Raw genomic sequence first — 18,713 nt, 5'->3', positions numbered from 1 at the left:
GGAGGTCTGGTTTCTTTTAGTGAGAAATTGTGTTTTAAAAACAAAATCTAGGTTATAGATGTGTGACTAGGATGTTGTTGCTTCTGGCATAGAATAAAATGTGCTCCATTAAGTGCATAGTTCAGCGAATTTTGACAAATGTATATACCCGTGGTCAATTTTTAGTCTTTGTTGAACTTGCTCTGTCATTAACAGCATTCGATACTGAGGATCTCACCTTCCTCCTTGCAATATTGTCTTTACTAGGCTTCTGGGAAATGATGGTTTTTCTCTATCCCCACTGGATACTCCTCAGTCTCCTTCAATTGTCTCTGCTCTTCTCTATATCTTTCAAAGTTGAAATACTGCAGAACTCAGACTCTGATGCTTTTCTCATCTGTATATCTGTCTACTCCCTAGGTAATCTCATCTGACAACTCCCAGATTTTTATCTCTAGCCCAGTCTTCTCTCCCAAGCTCTGGGTTTTATATCCACTTATTTCCATCTGACATCTGTGCCTGAATTTCCAATAGACATCCAAATTCAACATGTGCAAAACTGAAATCCACCCCACACCTGGCCTTCCTGTGGCTTTCCCATCTCAGGTGATGGCAGCTCCATTCTCCTAGTTATTTAGAGCAAAAACTTGGAGGTACCCAAAATATACTCCAGATCTCCCCCTCCCCCAACTTCTTGTCCCTCCACTGGTCCTCCCATGATCTGAGCAACCATCATCTCTTGCCTGGGTTATTTCAAGGGCCTCATAGCTGGTCTCACTACATCAAAGCTTTCTCTTACAATCTGCTCGCCACATAGAATGACCCTTTTTGAATATATAGTGTGATCATATCACTCTTCTCTCAAAACTCTGCAGGGGCAAGGTGCCTGGGTAGCTCATTCAGCCAGGTAAGCATCTGACTTGGACTCAGGTCATGATCTCGGAGTCCTGGAATCGAGCCCTGCATTGGGATTCCCACTCAGGGGAGTCTGCTTTTCCCTCTCCCTCTGCCCCCCCCCAACCCTCGCTCATGCTCTCTCAGTCTCTCTGTCCCTCTCTCAAATAAATAAATAAAATCTTAAACAAATAAACAAACCTTTGCAGTGGCTCCTTATTTCATTCAGAGTAGAGCCCAAGCTGTTACAATGGCCTACAGGACTCTATAATTCTCATGCCCTCCTCTGCTCTGAGACCTCGTCTCCTACTCCTCCCTCTTCCTCTCCTTTCCATCCACCTGGAATTCCTGCAGCTCCTCCCACATGCTGGCATGCCAGGCGTGCCCCTTCTAGGGGCATTCAAGCCGGTACCTCTGTAAGGAAGGTATCTCCCACTTATCTGCTTGGCCAGCTTCCTCATCTCCTTCACTTGACCAAACTATACCCTCTAATGAGGCCCACTCTGACTATCCAAACACAGAATGCCTGGTCCCTCACTTTCAGCTTTTCTGGCTTTTCCCCATTGTACTTACCACCATCTAACACATTTTTATAAATTACTTATTTTTTGTTTATTGGTTATTGCATGTCCCTTTATGCTGGAACGTAAACTTCATGAGTACAGGGATCTTTGTTCTGCTCATTGGAGAACCTAGAACCAAAGGATCTCACTGAACATCTGTGTTTTAAATAAATGAATGAACCACTTTGTCCTATACTTTGACTTGATAAATTGATAGAAATGAGTAAGAACCCACTAGTAGAACTGAGTCCACGTATACCATTTTTAATTTAGCTGTATGCCTAACACCCAACTTCAGTTACACTCCTCTCTCTGGGTGTATGTTTTCCTCTTTCCACACATAAAATCTAGATCCACTTTAAAAAAAGAAAGCATTTCAGTCAGGTGGGATTTCCAGAGAACAGTGGGTTTTGCCTGCCCTGAATTAAGCCTTTGCATGCATAATATAGCCTAAGTAACAAACTGATTTTGGTCAGTCACTGCCATCAGGGAGGGCCGCGTTGCCCACTCTTTCCTCTGCTTCTCTATCCACTGTGATTCTGAGCTCCCTAGAGAAGGAGGGGAGATGGGAGGAAGGGTGAAAGAATCCAAAGTTTCTTTAGATATGGACTGTACGTTTTCCTAGCAGACTGTTCAGTTGACTCCAGATTCAAAATGGGTAGTAGATGTCACTTAGGTGGCCCTGGAGTGATTCATAGAATTTCAGCTGAGATAAGACATACCTTGACAGGCATTCAAATAATGTGCCTGGCGTATTTCTGGAAAATCACCATGATGTCAACAGTCAGGTTTTGAAAGGCACATGAGTATTAAAATATCTCTACTGACAGGATCAGACTTTCCTGGCCACTAGTAAAAAAAGAATATACTCCATTAGAAAGTAGACACCCTCTTTGCTTCTTGTCCAGAAAATCTAGATCACCTTTGTAATGAGATTCTTGATTCCTTTGCCCCTGGTATTCCTGGGACATTAGGAAACATTTTCCTCATGTCTAAGCTAGTGTATTCTCAGCCCTTTTAATTAAGAGAGTGTAGGATGAGAACCTGGTTTAAATGCTGGAGGCTTGGTTTTAATATCATAGAAAAAAGCATAACTGTTCCTTTCAAATGCATGCAGAAGTATGCGGATTTCACATACTTCACGTACTAAGCATACCAGCGCCATTAATAAGAAAATGAAGATTTTAATTTATATATCTCATGCCTTCTAAAATTACATTCAGAAATATCTTGACATTTTAATGAATGTAATATATAAGAAAGGTCATTTTTGTTCTAAGACAACTTCAAATGTAGATTTAAATAGACTGTATTTAAGAGAGCACTGAGAGCATATTTTAAGTTTATCTCTTTTATAATACATTGTGTTTTTACATCAGGCTCCCTGCTCGTGGGCAAGCCTGCTTCTCCCTCTCCCTCTGTCTGCTGCTCCCCTGGCTTGTGCTCTCTCTCTCTCTCTCCCCCTGTCAAATAAATAAATAAAATCTTAAATATAATACGTTGTATTTTTACATAGTGGAGAAAATAGGGCTTTTTAAATATATAATGTCTGTATTTGATTACTTTCCTCAGATACAACACACTCAGGGGAAATTGGCACTAAGAAAAAGGTGAAAAGACTGTTAAGCTTTCAAAGATACTTCCATGCATCGAGGCTGCTTCGTGGAATTATACCACAAGCCCCTCTCCACCTGCTGGATGAAGACTACCTTGGACAAGCAAGGGTGAGTTAGTCTCCTCTGTCACCTCCCAGGAGGTCAGTGGCCAAAAGCACGTACCTCAGCTGACAGTACCTGGGTTGGAGTCCAACTTCTGCCACTGAGACCCTCTGTGACTCTGGCTAGTTAGTCAACACATCTGGACTTTTCCCTCAAATATGAAATGAGGTTAATAGAAACACCCAGCTCAGAGGGGTGATGCAGAGATTACATGAGGTAAAGCATGCTTACATGTTTCATATATTCATGCCTAGCACATGCTAGCTATTTTAATTTTTACAAATGGACAAAACATATTTGCACAACACTAACTAAAGTAAAATTCTGGACTGATTGATTACCAATGAGAGAATAGCTAAGTCTTTAAACCCATTATAATAGCTATGCTGAAAGTAACCCAATAATTACCAACTCTTAATTCCACTTCTGTCTACCAATATGGTATGTAGTCCTTTTTATAATTTTATTTTATTTAAATAATTTTCACAAATTTTACAATCATTTTTGCAATTCATTGATCAAAGGTTGAAATGAACATGTGACAATTAAAAAAAAAAAAGTTCACAAGTTATCTCTAGCCCAAACTGTCAAAGGAGTTTAAATTTCAGGATAAACTGCCACCGTTTAAACAGAAATCACAAGTAGAGTCTTAGAGTTTACATGCTAAGTAATATTATGCTATCTATATACTATTAAGAAATATATACTATTACTGTATAGTGTTAGTAACTAAGCAACAAGTAATATCAGAAGAACTAATTCCCAACTTTAGGTTTAAAAAAGAAAAAAAAAAATCACTCCTAACAACCCAAGGCCTGAGATTGAGTGAATATTTGTTTGTTTATTCATCTGGATGGTTGGGTGGTTGGGTGGTTGGGTGGTTGGGTGGTTGGTTGGAGAAAAAAGAGCAAGACTAAGCGCCCTGGGGCATCAGTGACAGAGCATTCTTGTGGGGCCCTCCTCCAAGCATTCACCCCTCAAGTGAGATGACCTTGAGATGTAGAAAGAACTGTGGGTCACAAGTCAGGATACCAGGGATCAAGTCCTGATTCTGCTTTAGTATTTGACTTGGATAAAATGTTCACGCACACCAGATCTCACAGGTAACGTATTATTTCGTCATTTTTCTGATAATGCTGGAAGGTCTTTGTGTGCTGTGACAAGGCCCTTAGACTTTATTGGAAGATGCAGGGAAGACATTTAGGGGCAGGAAGAGGAGAGTGAGCTGGTCCTTACAGGAAGCAGTGACTTTGAGAAGAGAGGAAGGCCAGGCAAAGAAGCCACAGTGAGGATAGAATCCATAACCACAGCTTCACATCTGAGAGTTAAAGACCATCTCATTCTAAGCATGGGGGATTTAAAAAAAAAACAAACAAACAGGATAATAAGCCTACATTGGACAGTAGGTCTTTAAATTACCCAACATTTTCAATTGCCAACTCCAGTTTCCTATCTGTTAGAGTGGTTCATTTCACATTTAGTCCACATTGAGCCAAGTAATGTGCTCAGCAATCATTTTGACTTCATTTTTTAAAATTTTGCTGTAAACATTCTCAAGTATATAGTCATTTGCGATGTACAGACTTTACTGAACTACAATTTTAACAGATATCAAATTTTATGTGTGCTTATTATATACAAACACCATTCTAAGCACTCCACATATATTACCTTCTTTAATCCTCACAAAAATCCTATTTTTCAAATAGGAAACTGAGGTACAGAGAAGTTAAGGAACTTGCCCAAACTCCCACAGCCAGTGAGAGATGTGGCTGACACTGAACCAGATAGTCTAATTCCTTTCACACTCTTGTTAGTAGCACGTAGAGCAAGATTTGTTTTACCACAAACCAGATAGCAATGTGCTACTATTTCCAACTTTTTAATTGTTTAATTCACTGTCTCAAAGTAAATGTTTGAGTCTCCGGTATGATTCATTTGAATGCTGTTTTTCGTTTGCCTTTTCAGCATATGCTTTCCAAAGTGGGAATGTGGGATTTTGACATTTTCTTATTTGATCGCTTGACAAATGGTAAGTCACCAAAAGAATCTTATTTCCAAACACTGTTATTCTTTTTCCCTTCTTTTTCCACTTTCCTAAGTCTATAGCCACTCAAGAAGGGCCAGGGCAGGGGAAAATTAATTCAGATGAAAAGTAAGGACTGAATTTGGCCTTAGAATCTTAAGACCATTTTCCTTCTGGCCTTGATGATCCCAAAGGAATTTGGAAACCACAGATTAGATTCTTTCCTGGCAGAATACTTTGGCCACATCCAAATGTAGGAGGTTCATTGTTAGTCAGTGAAAACTAGAAACACTGAAGCTCGTCTGATCAGTCCTGAGCCCTATAGGGCAGGTGTCTGTACATTTTCACTGAGTGAGCTGAAGCTGGTCCAGTGCAGGTCTTGTTCAGATATGCTCGGCATCACTGGAGGAAAATACTGGCTGATGATGGAGTGTAAAACGTTAGGCTACAGCTGAAGAGAAAAGTAGGCATTCCCACTGGCTTCACTTTTAAAATCTTGGTGCCTATAAAGACTTTCCTAAAGAAAATAATAAAATTTGGTTATATATTCGTCTGCCCATTAAACAAATGCCAATAGGCTTAGGGAGCCAATGAAAGACATCATACCTGATGCTGACCTTCACATGTCCCACCGTATACCAGGCTTATACTTTAAGTCATTACAGATGGTTTTCTCAGCCTCTGTTACTTGACAAATAACATACAGTTGAAAGATACAGCCTAAGACCGTGAAGCCGACCGAGCTTTACACTGTGGACAGCTAACTAGACCATGTAGGGATGGAGCCCACAATCTTGTATTTCACTTTGCTCAAATCAACTGAGAAATGGGTACCAGTAGATGAAAGTAACTCTGAATAAAAGGATTTGCTCAAAAGAGAGTATAATCATGACCCTCATGGAATATGAAATGAGCATATGTCAAAGATTTAACTCAATTAATTAGAGATCCGTTAAGATGTTACAACTAGTTCAAGGGAAAATTCAAAGAACAACACATATGTAAACAGTAAGAAATGTTTAAATGAATTTATTAATAGCTGTAAAACTGGGAAGAGGAAGTCAACTGTATTTTCACCTGAGAGATTTTGTTTGCATGTTATGGACAAGAATCATTTGCAATACTCTCAGTTATCTACAACTTTGAGAGTTGTAAAGTAGCTCAAAGACAATGGAATCTGCAGAAATGCAGAATCAGGTGGCCCGGAAGAGTGTGCTTAGGCAATACTTTGTTTTCCACTTAAGACATCCAGTCATCATCTTGGTCCATTTCAAAATCTTTCATAAATTCTCTAATGCTTTTAAAATTCAAAATCATTACTCTTTAGTCAATAATATTTCCTAAATGCTTACTAGTCATTATTGCTTCAATTTTGCATCTCTGCTGGCTTAAGTTCTAAACTATCTCATGGTCACATCTCATCTTGGGTGATTTCTCTTAAGGAACGTGGTGACTTAGATATCCCTGTAAACCTAAGAATCAGTTGGAAGCGACTTAAGGCACATTGCAAGTGACCATTAAACTGTGTCTTTAAAAACTACACACGAACACAAACACAGTTTGTGTGTGTCCCCACAATAAGCAGACTCTTAATACTTTCATTGCCTTTGGTATAGAGAAATGTCCGACCTAGCTTGTTTCACTTGTACAATATGAGAAAACCTAGGACCAAACCATAGGAATAAGATCCTTTATACTTGAAAAAATTCAAATTTAACAGGGAAAAGGAGACTTTTCATTACAGAAACTTTGGATCCTTTTGTCAATCTCAATATTTTAGTGGTGAAAAAAAAAAGTTAAAGCAGGTGACTGTTTTCCTACAGGAAACAGCTTGGTAACACTGCTGTGCCACCTCTTCAACACCCATGGACTCATTCACCATTTCAAGTTAGACATGGTGACCTTGCACAGGTTTTTAGGTAAGTCTTCATTTCCATATTCTTACCTCCTTTCCTCTGAATAATGACAGCCCATAATATTCTTTAATGTAAAATGGCAAGAATGATAGCATGGAAGATGAAGATCTCAAGTTAATCTTAAATTATCTCACCTTAATTTTAAAATATGGTTTACCCATTTTTGAAATGGTGAAAAGTGAAAAAAGATTATTTACTTGATTATCTATGTTTACAATAGATAAAAACAATATAAAGAAAACCATCAAGAGCATGTAACTGTTAAAGAAATTACTGATCTGCTTACCTATCAGCAAAACCCCAGTAATGTATGCCTCAAATAATTTCAATCTGGACATGAGTTGTTAAAAATCTTCAATAGGCTTTTTTTTTTTAATATAAGAACTACCATTTATGTAGTGCCCACTATATGCAAGATGCTCTCAGTATGTTATTCCTAACCATTTCAACAACTCTGCAAGTTGGGTGTTGTCACCGCCATTTGGCGCACAGTTAAGGAAAAGTAGAAAGAGGTTTCATAACTTGCTCAAGGTCAACAACTTGTAATTGGCAGAGCTTCAGTCCAAGCCCAGGTCTGTCTGACTTGAAAGTCCGCCATGTTTCCACTCAACTCCACCTCGTCACTCTCTATCAAAAACAGCCCCAGTTCTTACTGGACTTAATGCGCACGCTTATTTATCTGCCAAATGATCCAGGGCACATTTTTAATCACCATATAACTTCCTGCTGCCACTTAGCATGTTGCTGGCTTCTTTGATGTGTCCTATGGCTGTGCTTTGAATTTCGAAGCTGACTTGATGCCTTGATGCCTCCAAAGTAACAGAGACATGGTAGCAACAGAAGGAATGACAACCAGGCCAATACAGTGCTGACATATGCTGGGACTAAGGACTTGCATATATTAACACATTTCATTCTTACAGCAGCCCTTTGAAAGTGGAGCTATTGTTATTCCCATTTTATAGAGAAAAAAACTGAGGAAACTTATGGTTAAGTAATTTTCCCAACACATATAATAAGGGAGAGAGCCAGAGTTTAAATATAATTGTTTTTAGAAACCCGTAAAATAAATAATAATTGGCAAAAGAAATTTTTGAAACCAGCTACAACATGGCTTGGTTCCAGAAACACAAATAACTTCAGGCTAATTGAATGATTTCTTGAGCAAAGTAATGGCCACAAATGGGCCAAATAATTTGTATTTGTCTAAAGAAGGAGAACACAGATACTTTGGACATGTGTATGCCCGCAGAGTAATGTAAAGAATGAAAAGATTTGATGACAGAAATAACACCCGAATTCAGAGCTAAACTCACAAAATGGGCTGAGAAAATATGGCCACGCTTGCAAATCTGGACATTCTATACACACTGAAAATATTGCATCCTAAGCATCTTAAGCTAAAGCAGGCTAATGGCTTCTGTAATTAGCAAAACCAAATCACCTTGCTTATGTCTCTACTTGGTTCCAAGAGCACTCTGGTCCTTAAATTGGAAGGGCATGAGAGATGCTAACTTAATCTGAATGAGATAGAAATAAAACCAAGGAGTTCACCATTGGATCAACACAGTACTTTGAACTTCTGCCTGAAGAAGTGTCAGATTTGCTTTGGTCAGTCTTTGCTATTCAAGTGCTAAACCAGTCTTTGGATATCGGGGTCTGATGCTACTTGGGCTCTTTAAAAGGAAACCTCTTTAATGGCATATTATTCATAAATGGCAGCAAACTTAAATAATTAAACTATAGTGTGAAATAAAGTTGTCCTTTTCCTACATATTTATTTTTCCTATGAATGAAAGCCTTGATGAACGCCAGAAAGGAGTGATTTATGAAGGTGGTGAGGAATCCCAAGGGCCTCACAAATCCTTTTAGCCTTTCTCCCATCTGCCCTCCCCTCCTCTTCACTAAAAACAGCCCAATAGAACTGCCAAGCTTGCAAACCACGTTTATTTTTAAAGGATCCCCAGGCTGCACATTTTGGAGACACTGATATTTTTAAGCAAAAGGGATCCTCAATAGGTCTGAGCTTAGTCTGCCCTGCCTGTTTTGGTTTTAGCTGATGAGTTATCTGTTTGCCTCCTAGTCATGGTTCAAGAAGATTACCACAGCCAAAACCCATATCACAATGCTGTTCATGCAGCCGATGTCACCCAGGCCATGCACTGCTACCTGAAGGAGCCAAAGGTAAAGCAAGACCCAGGTGCCTCCTCAGCCCTCTGGAGGTGTCAACTAAACTGCCTGCTAAGTCCCAAATCACCCAACATAGTAGAATAACTGTGTATGGGTCATTCACACTAGGAATATAAATTATTTCTATGAAAGTTCTGCTATCAGCTTTGTAAGTTACATAATACACATGAAAGAGGTGTAAATTTCCTGAGGGCTTTTCTTCCCATAATTTCTACACTTGTCAAGACTGCATTAGGACAAAAACAACCCTTTCTATGACAAGCTACATCTTAGATATCTTCAAAACCCTCAAGAAATTAATTGTTTTGCCTTGGACCTCTGCCACAAGTGGTACCAGCAGTGAAATGCTCTGGAAAAAGTCTCTCGCTTCATGGGTTTTGATTGACAAATAGAATCAAAAGTCCTCAAGACGGAAGCTCCATTTCCTACTAAGCCAACAGGGCATCCTGATTCAGGCCGCAGAGAACTTGTCAACTTCAGAGATCTCAGAGCAAGTGTGTTCTGATGCAATAAAGCAATCCAAAACTAAAAATATAATAATAATACTCACTACTTGAAATCTAAGCATTTCTTAGCCATATATAACTGAATTGGCTTAACATACATGATGGATTTTCTTAAGGTTTTTCAAAAATGATATCCTAGTCCAAGTCTCTGTTTAGTTTGGTCAGTTTTAATATCAGTCACTAAACATACAGATGCCAGACAGGCATTCTCAAGAGAAAACTAGGTAGATAGATGCCTCATCCTTGTAAAATATCCCATTAAAGGTTGTGTTTTTTAATCTGTAAGTTGTCTGAAATTTCTAATATATCATACAGTAGTATATTTAAATTTAGTACTGGATTCCCATTCTCCTGCTGGTTTTCATAGCTACCAAAAAAATGACAGATTCTTACACATTCCCCCACTATTTATTACACATTGAAGAAATATGCAAATTTTGTAATTCAGCCCACTCTTTGATTCCGTATTCCCAGTGGCAATGATAGAGGGGATGGTTGAAATACACAAATGATTTTTTTTTTAATGTGTCCATTACTTTGGCTTTAAAATTTTCCTTCATTCACCGCTTTCTCTCGGAGCAAGGCTGACTTCAGGCTCTGCCTTCTCCCTGCTCACCAGAGAGCAGTCTTGCAGATAGGCAACACCACTCCCTGCACCAATAAAAAGAAACAAGAGTAGCAGTAGGAAGAGGAGGGTAGTTGGATGAATGATCCAGAAAAATTTGACTTGCTTAATTACTTTCCACACTGTCCTTTTTTCCCTCTGCAATTCCATGGGGCTATCACCTCACTGACTGCTGCTTCAAGAGGGTAAAGGTCAGGATGGAAAGCCTAAAAAATACTGTCATAATTCATACAGTTTGATTTAGCCAAAACAAGCACTAACCTATGTGGGAAAACACCAATCGATCTCCCAGTGTGATTTTTTTAACAGCTTGCCAGCTTCCTCACGCCTCTGGACATCATGCTTGGCCTGCTGGCTGCAGCAGCACACGATGTTGACCATCCAGGAGTGAACCAGCCATTTTTGATCAAAACTAACCACCATCTCGCCAACCTATACCAGGTAAGGGAGCCCATTGTTGAGTCACAGTTCAGCCAACAGCCTTCAGCCCAGTGTTGGAGCCTGTGTCTCACCTTTGGAGATAGCCTTCCTTCGGGGTCAGCCTCGATGACAGCCACAGCCAAAGACCATGGATTTGAAATAGGTCCAGGATATTCCCCAAGGAAGATTAAATTTGTTTACAAAGGTATCCAAGGAATTCCGTTCTATCCAAAGCAGATTTGAAATTGTGCAGAGTAAAACAGGATCTCTGAGCCTACCCTCTTGGGATCTGAGAATATCTGTCTCCCTGGACACCGGTGGTCTCATATATAATGGCCAGTTGAAGCCAGTCCTTGTAGGACTTCTATAAATGATAATTCCCAAGTGCAATCCTAATTCAAACTTAGGTTTCTAAGACTATTTCTGAACTTGACTGGCCTCCAGGTCAGAGGTATGTTATCAAAGATAATAGGCATACTTTGTTGTTCTAAAATAGCTCCAGCAGCATGAGTAGGTTGACCTGGAGACCTTTTATTTCTGATGTTATTTAAGACAGTAAAACTTATATCATAGACGAATAATTTCCAGAATTTTCAGGGTGGTCCTTTAGAGACCTTTGGTTGTCATTCACAAAATCATTGCATACAAGGTAGTCATTGATCTCAATTCTAGTAGATCTTTGAGAAACACAATGCTAAAAAATTCTTGACAGATCTCCATAAAACACCTGCATTATACAAAATGTTACAGCTTGAGGATGCGTTTATTTCCAATAAAGCACGATCGGCACATGAGGAAAAGCCTTTCTCCATCCAGTTGATTAGCTTTTAGCATAGGTAGGAACTGACATTCCAACGTTTATGGATCCACCTGGTATGTATCCAGCGCTGGGCTCTCTTGAGCAGCCAGCCAGCACCCGGAGCCAGGACAGATGTGGCCACATCGAGGGGACAAGATGACAGAACTAAGAAAGCCTTTGATGATGAGCTACAAACTAAACAAAGAAAAATAAGAACTGAAGCTAAACTTTCTAAAAGCATCTCAGAAGCTAAATTTATTGCTTGAGAAAAGCACAGACATGAATGACTGGACTGAAAGCCCCCAGATAGATTTTCTATTCCTGTCAATGCTGATTTTTTTCAAATGTCTTTTGTTAGACAAAGGAAATCAATCAACAAAATAGGCTATTTGATCCTTTCCCATATAAAGTAAATGCTTACATAATTCTAATTTCTTGTCATCAAATAAATCATGTCAATGAAGTTTAAGAGAGTATCTGCGGCTACTGACTGATTGGTACATAAAATGAGGGTCATAATACTGCACTTTGACATGTAGTATATATAAAACATGTGATGGGTTCACATCTAGACAGGAAGTTAAAAAGAAATATGCCAGATGTTAAAAACAAGAAAGTCATTGTAGAATTTCATAAGAATTAAATATTCATTGCTAATTAACAAAAATTGATTCTCAAAATAAAAACACTCTAGTCCATCTTATTCAGATATTAAAACTGTTCTCAAAAAAATGGATTCCTTACTCAAATGTTTGAAGTGCAGGTAATTTTTAATAGTTTTTATTTAATCTCTTTGTTAAAAATAAACATTTCAATATTGTGGTGCCTGGATAGCTCAGTCACTTGAGCCTCTGACTCTTGGTTTCAGCTCACGTCATAATCTCAGGGTCATGAGATTGAGCCCCTCATCAGGCTCTGTGCTCAGCACAAGTCTGCTTGAGATTCCCTCTCCTCCTCTGATCCTTCCCCCACTTATGCATGCTCACTATCTCTCTCTCTCTAAAATAAATAAATAAAATCTTTTAAAAAAATAGAAAATAAACATCCCAATACAACCAAATTCTGTAGCCTTTTCAATACAACATATAGTCTTGTATATTTTTAATCAGCAACTATTTATTGCATATATCATATCATCATCATCATATATGATCATCATCATATATATATCATCATCATCATACTAAGATATACTAAGATCTAGGAATACAAAGATGAATAAAGTATAATCTCTGCCTTGAAACATTTGTTCAAATTCAGATGCTCAAACTGTGCAAAATCTAGGAAGACTTAATCTCAGTTTGAAAAAGCTTTGGGGAGCTAGCTAAAGATATACATATAGCTATAATTTTTTTAAGTCTTTAAAGAGTAAGGACCTGTTCTGTTCTTTGTATTCAAAATTGTTACTATAATAAAATGAGCTATTATTTTTTCTAGCAGTGAATTTATCCATCTGAACTGTCTGGCCCAATCCTTGACAGGAAAGACAAGGATCATTTTGATAATAACTAGAAAGAATTGGGATATAGGACTTGAAAACCTCATGCAGAATAAATCTTCATCAGTCTCCTGCTCAACAGGTCTTAGGACCTCTTGGAAGCTAGGTAGAGACCCTTGACTTTAGGTTTTAGAAATAATGTTTGAAAAAAAAAAAAAGGAAAAGAAATGGTGTTGAAGGCAAACTGGGATCACACAGTATCATAAAGATATTTCTACTATCTTAGAGCTCACTAGGATAAAAGCTGAAATTTTTATCAGCCAAACTGGGACGTAACATATTAAAAGTAAAAATTGTTAAGAGGACCTGAAAATATTATGAGATTTCAGTTCTGTCCAAAAAATTTCTGATGCTTTTTATATTTGGCTATATACCATCATTTATTAACTATCAGAGGGAATTTCAAAATAATAAAGAAAATAGTTCAACGAATTATATAACTTGTTTACCATGACTCAAAAACTGTGTTAAATGCTTTTGAGGCATTATATGATTTACTCTGCACAATAGTCCAGTTAGGTGGGTACGATTATCATACCAACTTTCCAGAAAGAGGAACATTGATACTTAGGAAAGTCAAGGATTTTTCCTGAAAATAAATAGCTAATTAATGGCAAAGCCAGAATAAGTGTTTTGTCTCCAGAGCAGGAGTGACTCAGCACTATACACACATGATCTCTGAAATTCACATGGATCACCTACTTTCCTGGGCGGGGCTAGGAGCTCTCCACCAAGTTTCCTCCTGCAGGGAGGGAGACAAAGGGGTTAGACCCGAGTGGCTTCAAGCGGAAGGGACTCTGTGAAGTACTCTTCAGGGCATAGCTACAAAGTATGATGGAAAGACAGATGTCTGGGGGAGGGGGGAACCTCAGGGAGGAAGAACTGTAAACGGGCCTTGACGTGTAACATTCTGAGTAGCAGAGCTGAGGGAGGACACTGGAGGCAGCATGAGCTGGTGGACTTTTGGGATTAAAACCCCAAACCCCAGGATAACTGAAAACAGACTTGTCTCTGTGGCCGTTAGCTGAGCATAGGAACAGCCCCTGCTTTCAGATCAGTGTCTTAGGCATATTTTCATTAAGTGTATATTCTCTCTTTTGTAGAAGCTTCTTCCGTAGATTAGCTGTACAGAACATGACCTGGGTCAGAAAATCTCTGCTCTGCACCAAGCTGTAGATGAGGAACTGGCAAGAAAAAAAGATGATGTTACCTAATATATAAACTGAGCCAGACCATTAACAACACATGATATTTAAAATCTTTGCCAATGTAGACTTTCAGCCTCCCAAGAACCTGTTGGTTGAGACATGAATGAACTTTCAGGAAACTGTGTGCCGATTTTCAGAGGATAGACCTATGCGCTTCTTTCTAGGGTAAGGATCCATAACTTACACTCATATTTTAAAACAAGTTATAGATTCTGAAAATATTAGGAACCATGGTAATGGTTAAAAAATATATGTATATACACTATGTATATATATTACACAATATATTGTGATTATATAGATACACACAGAAAAAAAAATTTTACACACCCACGCACACACATTTGGTTAATGAGAATCCAGTAGAGAGGATGTGCCAGGAATTATGTGGGCTGAGAACACCCTGTGCGTGACTTTCTACAATCTAGGTTTTCTATAAATGAGATAAAATGGAAGAGAGCTTCCTCTCCCTCCTTTTGTTGGCTGTGCTCTTTTAGTTCCAATAAATAAGAAGATCACTGCATAACACCCAGCCTGTGCTTCTGCCCTGCGATAAAGAGCCAGAGCAGCTGGAGTGAGGGCCAGGTTAGAGGGCTCCCTCCCATTGTCAGCTGTCTGGACCAGACTCACTAGCTGAACTGCCAACCCAAGTTCAAAATGAAGGTGATAAAAGCACTTCCACCTGGCACCTCTTTCAGCAGAGTGGAGGCCATCCAGATGTCCCTGGTGGACTGAGAGAGAAAGGAACATGCGAGACATCGAACTGAGCACTTACCTTCTGTCCCTCCGCCCCGCAACCCCTCACCCCTGCACTCAGCACTTGAGCAAAGTAAGCATTAAGTCAGATAGGATTGGTTATTACAGTAAGGACTATTGCAAAAAGAATCACTTTCAGCTCCATTTCAAATTTAATTCCTTTTGATTGGATCTAACTACATCTTAGCTAGTGACAGAGCAACCTAATGAATAAAATAATTAATCATTGTTCCTTACTGCGTAATATGTTTCATAATACTAAATTCTGTACTGTCTTACAGAATTTATAATCATTTTTCTTAGTCACTTATCACAAGCACTTAGAGCAGATCAGCATTTTTTTAAGATTTTTTTTATTTATTTGAGAGAGAGAGAAAGAGAAAGAGAGAGCACGAATGGGGTGAGGGGCAGAGGGAGAAGCAGACTCCCTTCTGAGCAGGGAGCCTGATGCGGGGCTCGATTCCAGGACCCTGGGACCATGACCTGAGCCAAAGGCAGACGCTTAACTGACTGAGCCACCCAGGCGCCCCAGGTCAGCATTTTTAACCACTTTTTGCTCTTACTGACTCTGAGCCATAAATAGGAGTCTGACAGAGCCAGGAGAAATGTTCCTGCCGCATGGTCCTATGACCCCTACTCAGACAAGCAACTGCAAAGATGATACATAACCTCACAATTTCTACAGTAGCAATGGCGTTTTGGGCTAGTCGTGTGAAAATTGCAGGAAGGAGGCTCAAATTGGATTTTCTGTTTCATAAAGTTTCTGCTGTTCACTGTGAGGTAGCTGGCGTGTGGCCTGTCCAGGGCCCTCATCTGAGGGGCCTGCCCCACAGACAGCAATTGTTTCCTTGGTCTCAGAGCACTGTTTTGGGCGGATGCAGATGGAACAAGAGAAAGGTGTCTTCCAACAGGCAGGAAACGTGGCAGGTGCTACAGCTTCACCGAGGGCCAAGGTCTTGTTTCAGGCTCAAGGAACTTCTGTCCCTCTGAGCCCTTCTGGGCTGGGGGGCTTGCAGCGTCACGGACGGACCCACCTGACTTGTCAGGCAACTCCATGGTCTCCTCGAGTCTTGTTTCCCTGTTTCATGAGCAAGTAAAAATGAAAACACACACTCCGTTCCTATTGTTTTTCTTCCTGTAACCTCTGTTTTAGAAGGTGTCACTAACTCTGATTCCTGTGGTACACCAGACTCAATTTATCAACATATTTTAATCAAAGAAAGTGTCTGGTAAATAGTGGGGAAGCAGCTGAGCGCTGCCTTGCACAAGAGCGGATCTGCTCTGCCAGATTCTCTTTGACAAATAGACTCTTGTTTTAATTTGAAAACCTGTGTTGGTGGTTTATTAAATGCCTGGTGCGATGTTATTAGGGAACAAAGGGATTGTTTTGTTCTTAGAGTGGATAATACTTGATAATTCAGCATAAAGGGAAACATAGGTTTTGCCACAGGAGTTTTAAGAGTTTTATTTTTTTTCCAAAGTAAAACTCTAATAAGTTATGTTGCCACAAAGGTGGATATGTACTCTTTCAACTTTAGGATAAATATTATCTTTAAAACTACAAATATAAAGAATTTGGGACATGAGAACACACTGTCATTGGGATAATGCAAAACTGCTGAGCTGATGTTTCTTCGACGTAGACAGATGTGGTACCTAATGTGGGACTCCAAACAGGGTGGGGATTTCAACGGATATTAGGTGGTATCATTTCATCCTATGCTCAGATCTTCCCCAGCATTTAGGATGATTTTCTTCTTTCTTCAGTCTAGCTTTTTCTGCTATTGGTCTTTGAACCACTGTGAAAGCCAGAGGACTCTGTAGGAGCAGAGCCACCCCCTGTGAGTGAGGACACAGATAACTCTGCTCACTGCCTATAAAGCACCAGGATGTCCCCGCCGGCTCACGGCAGCCTCCCCGCTAAGTGCATGGCACCAACATCATCCTCTTGTCTACATACAGCCTCGCCCAGCTCCAACCTTCCCTCCGCTGCGCAGCCAGGATGAGTTTCCTGAAATTCAAATCTGACCCCACGGGTGACCATTTAAAACGCCCTTATCCTCAGGATCGAGTCCAAATGTCTTCACACAATTTATAGACCCTGTTATGATCTGGCCCTGCTACCCTTCCAGCTTCACTTCCTGCTATTACTCAACTAGGCCCCTGTGCATCCTCTAGGCTGAACAACTTTTAGATTCCCAAACATGTCACTCATTCTCTTATTCATTCAACAAATATTCATGGAGAGCTTAATACATCCCAGATACTGGGAATATGGAAGATGATCAAAACAAATCAAAATCCCTGCTATCCCTCCTCTCTACTGACTGTACTTCCTGATTCCTCCTAACTCACTCATCCTTTTGAGTTCAATTTGGACATATCTTTTTCCTGAAAGCCTTCTTTTTCTTTAAAAGCCCATTTTCCCTCCTCCTCCTGTAAGATTTCCCAGACCTTCATTACTTGCCCTATCCCAGTGTTCATGCCTCTAAATTCCCCGCCCCACGTGGTCTGCAAGCTTCTGGGTACCTACCTCCTTCACTGCTGTGAAGTGCTGGTGTTCAGTGGGTATTGGTTGGGTGGTAGGAGCTTTGCTGGAGGAGTAAGTAGAAGGATGGATGGATGGATGGATGGATGGATGGATGGATGGATGGATGTACAGCCTGGATGCACGCAGCAGGAAAGACAGAATCTGAGTAACACTGAGAGATCAGGAATATTGGCAACAGCGAAGACGCACAGAGACCCTGAGTGGAAATCTGCCAAGCAGAGGCAGCAGCACTCAGACCAGGGAGACCACCAAATCAAGGCGCGCACACCCACTCTCCACTTCCTGTTGGTTATTAAATTCTTACTACGTGAAGAATGAAAAGCATTGATTGAAAATTTTCTTTATAATCATCTTCTTTGTTTATCTTGGAATTGACAAATGCTATCTGATACATGTTATTTCTGGAATCCTTTACTTGATCCTGGCTATCTGCAGATGAGTAGTGGGAAAGAGCCCATTGCTCTAATCATTTTAAAAATCTCTTTAGTTTCCACCTAAATCTAAGGATTTCCCAAAAGAAGACCTCAAGTCTGGCTTCTTTCAGGTATTGGCCCCCCAAAATTAACAGAACTCTTTTCTTTCTACAGTTTTTCTAAACTTTTGCAGCTACTGAACTTTTAGGTTTCAGAAGTTAATTAGTCAGTATCCATTCAACAAATACTGAGTTGAGTGGCACTGTGCCACATACTGGGACGCAAAGATGAGTAAGATCTGCTTCCCTGCTTTCAGCGGCAGTCGTGTATGGCAGCAGTTTTCAGGCCAGGCCCACATGCCCGGGGGGTACACGAAGATTTTCCACGGGGTACACGGGCACGAATAGTGCTAACAGAATCCATTTTAAGGCCCTTAAACTGACCTGCCTGGAATGTGCTTGCAAGGCAGTCAAGCCAGCTCTCCATTTCTGCTAGTCTCGCTTTGCAAAAGAACATGGATCCCTTACCCATTCTGCAGATTGCATAGTGCCCCCTGTACCAATATTGCACATTGTCCCAACAAAGGAGCAACTAAAAATATTAAAGAAAGTCTCCTATAATTGAAATATTATAACTCTCCCAGCCATCGCA

The 18,713-nt window shown here is 39.9% G+C and overlaps 1 protein-coding gene across 1 annotated transcript in view; it reads left to right on the top strand.

The window, feature by feature from the left end:
* PDE7B (phosphodiesterase 7B) overlaps positions 1–18,713 on the top strand; it is a 210,792-nt gene that overhangs the window by 168,625 nt on the left and 23,454 nt on the right. The window contains 5 exon segments of the mRNA XM_027601568.2: positions 3,009–3,160; positions 5,123–5,186; positions 7,004–7,099; positions 9,180–9,280; positions 10,727–10,858. Coding sequence (XP_027457369.1) covers positions 3,009–3,160; positions 5,123–5,186; positions 7,004–7,099; positions 9,180–9,280; positions 10,727–10,858 — 545 coding nt within the window.

The sequence above is a fragment of the Zalophus californianus genome, chromosome 7 (assembly GCF_009762305.2).
Source record: "Zalophus californianus isolate mZalCal1 chromosome 7, mZalCal1.pri.v2, whole genome shotgun sequence".
Taxonomy (NCBI): Eukaryota; Metazoa; Chordata; class Mammalia; order Carnivora; family Otariidae; genus Zalophus; species Zalophus californianus.
The sequence above is the reverse complement of the archived record's forward strand: the minus strand, read 5'-3'. Positions and strand labels throughout refer to the sequence as shown.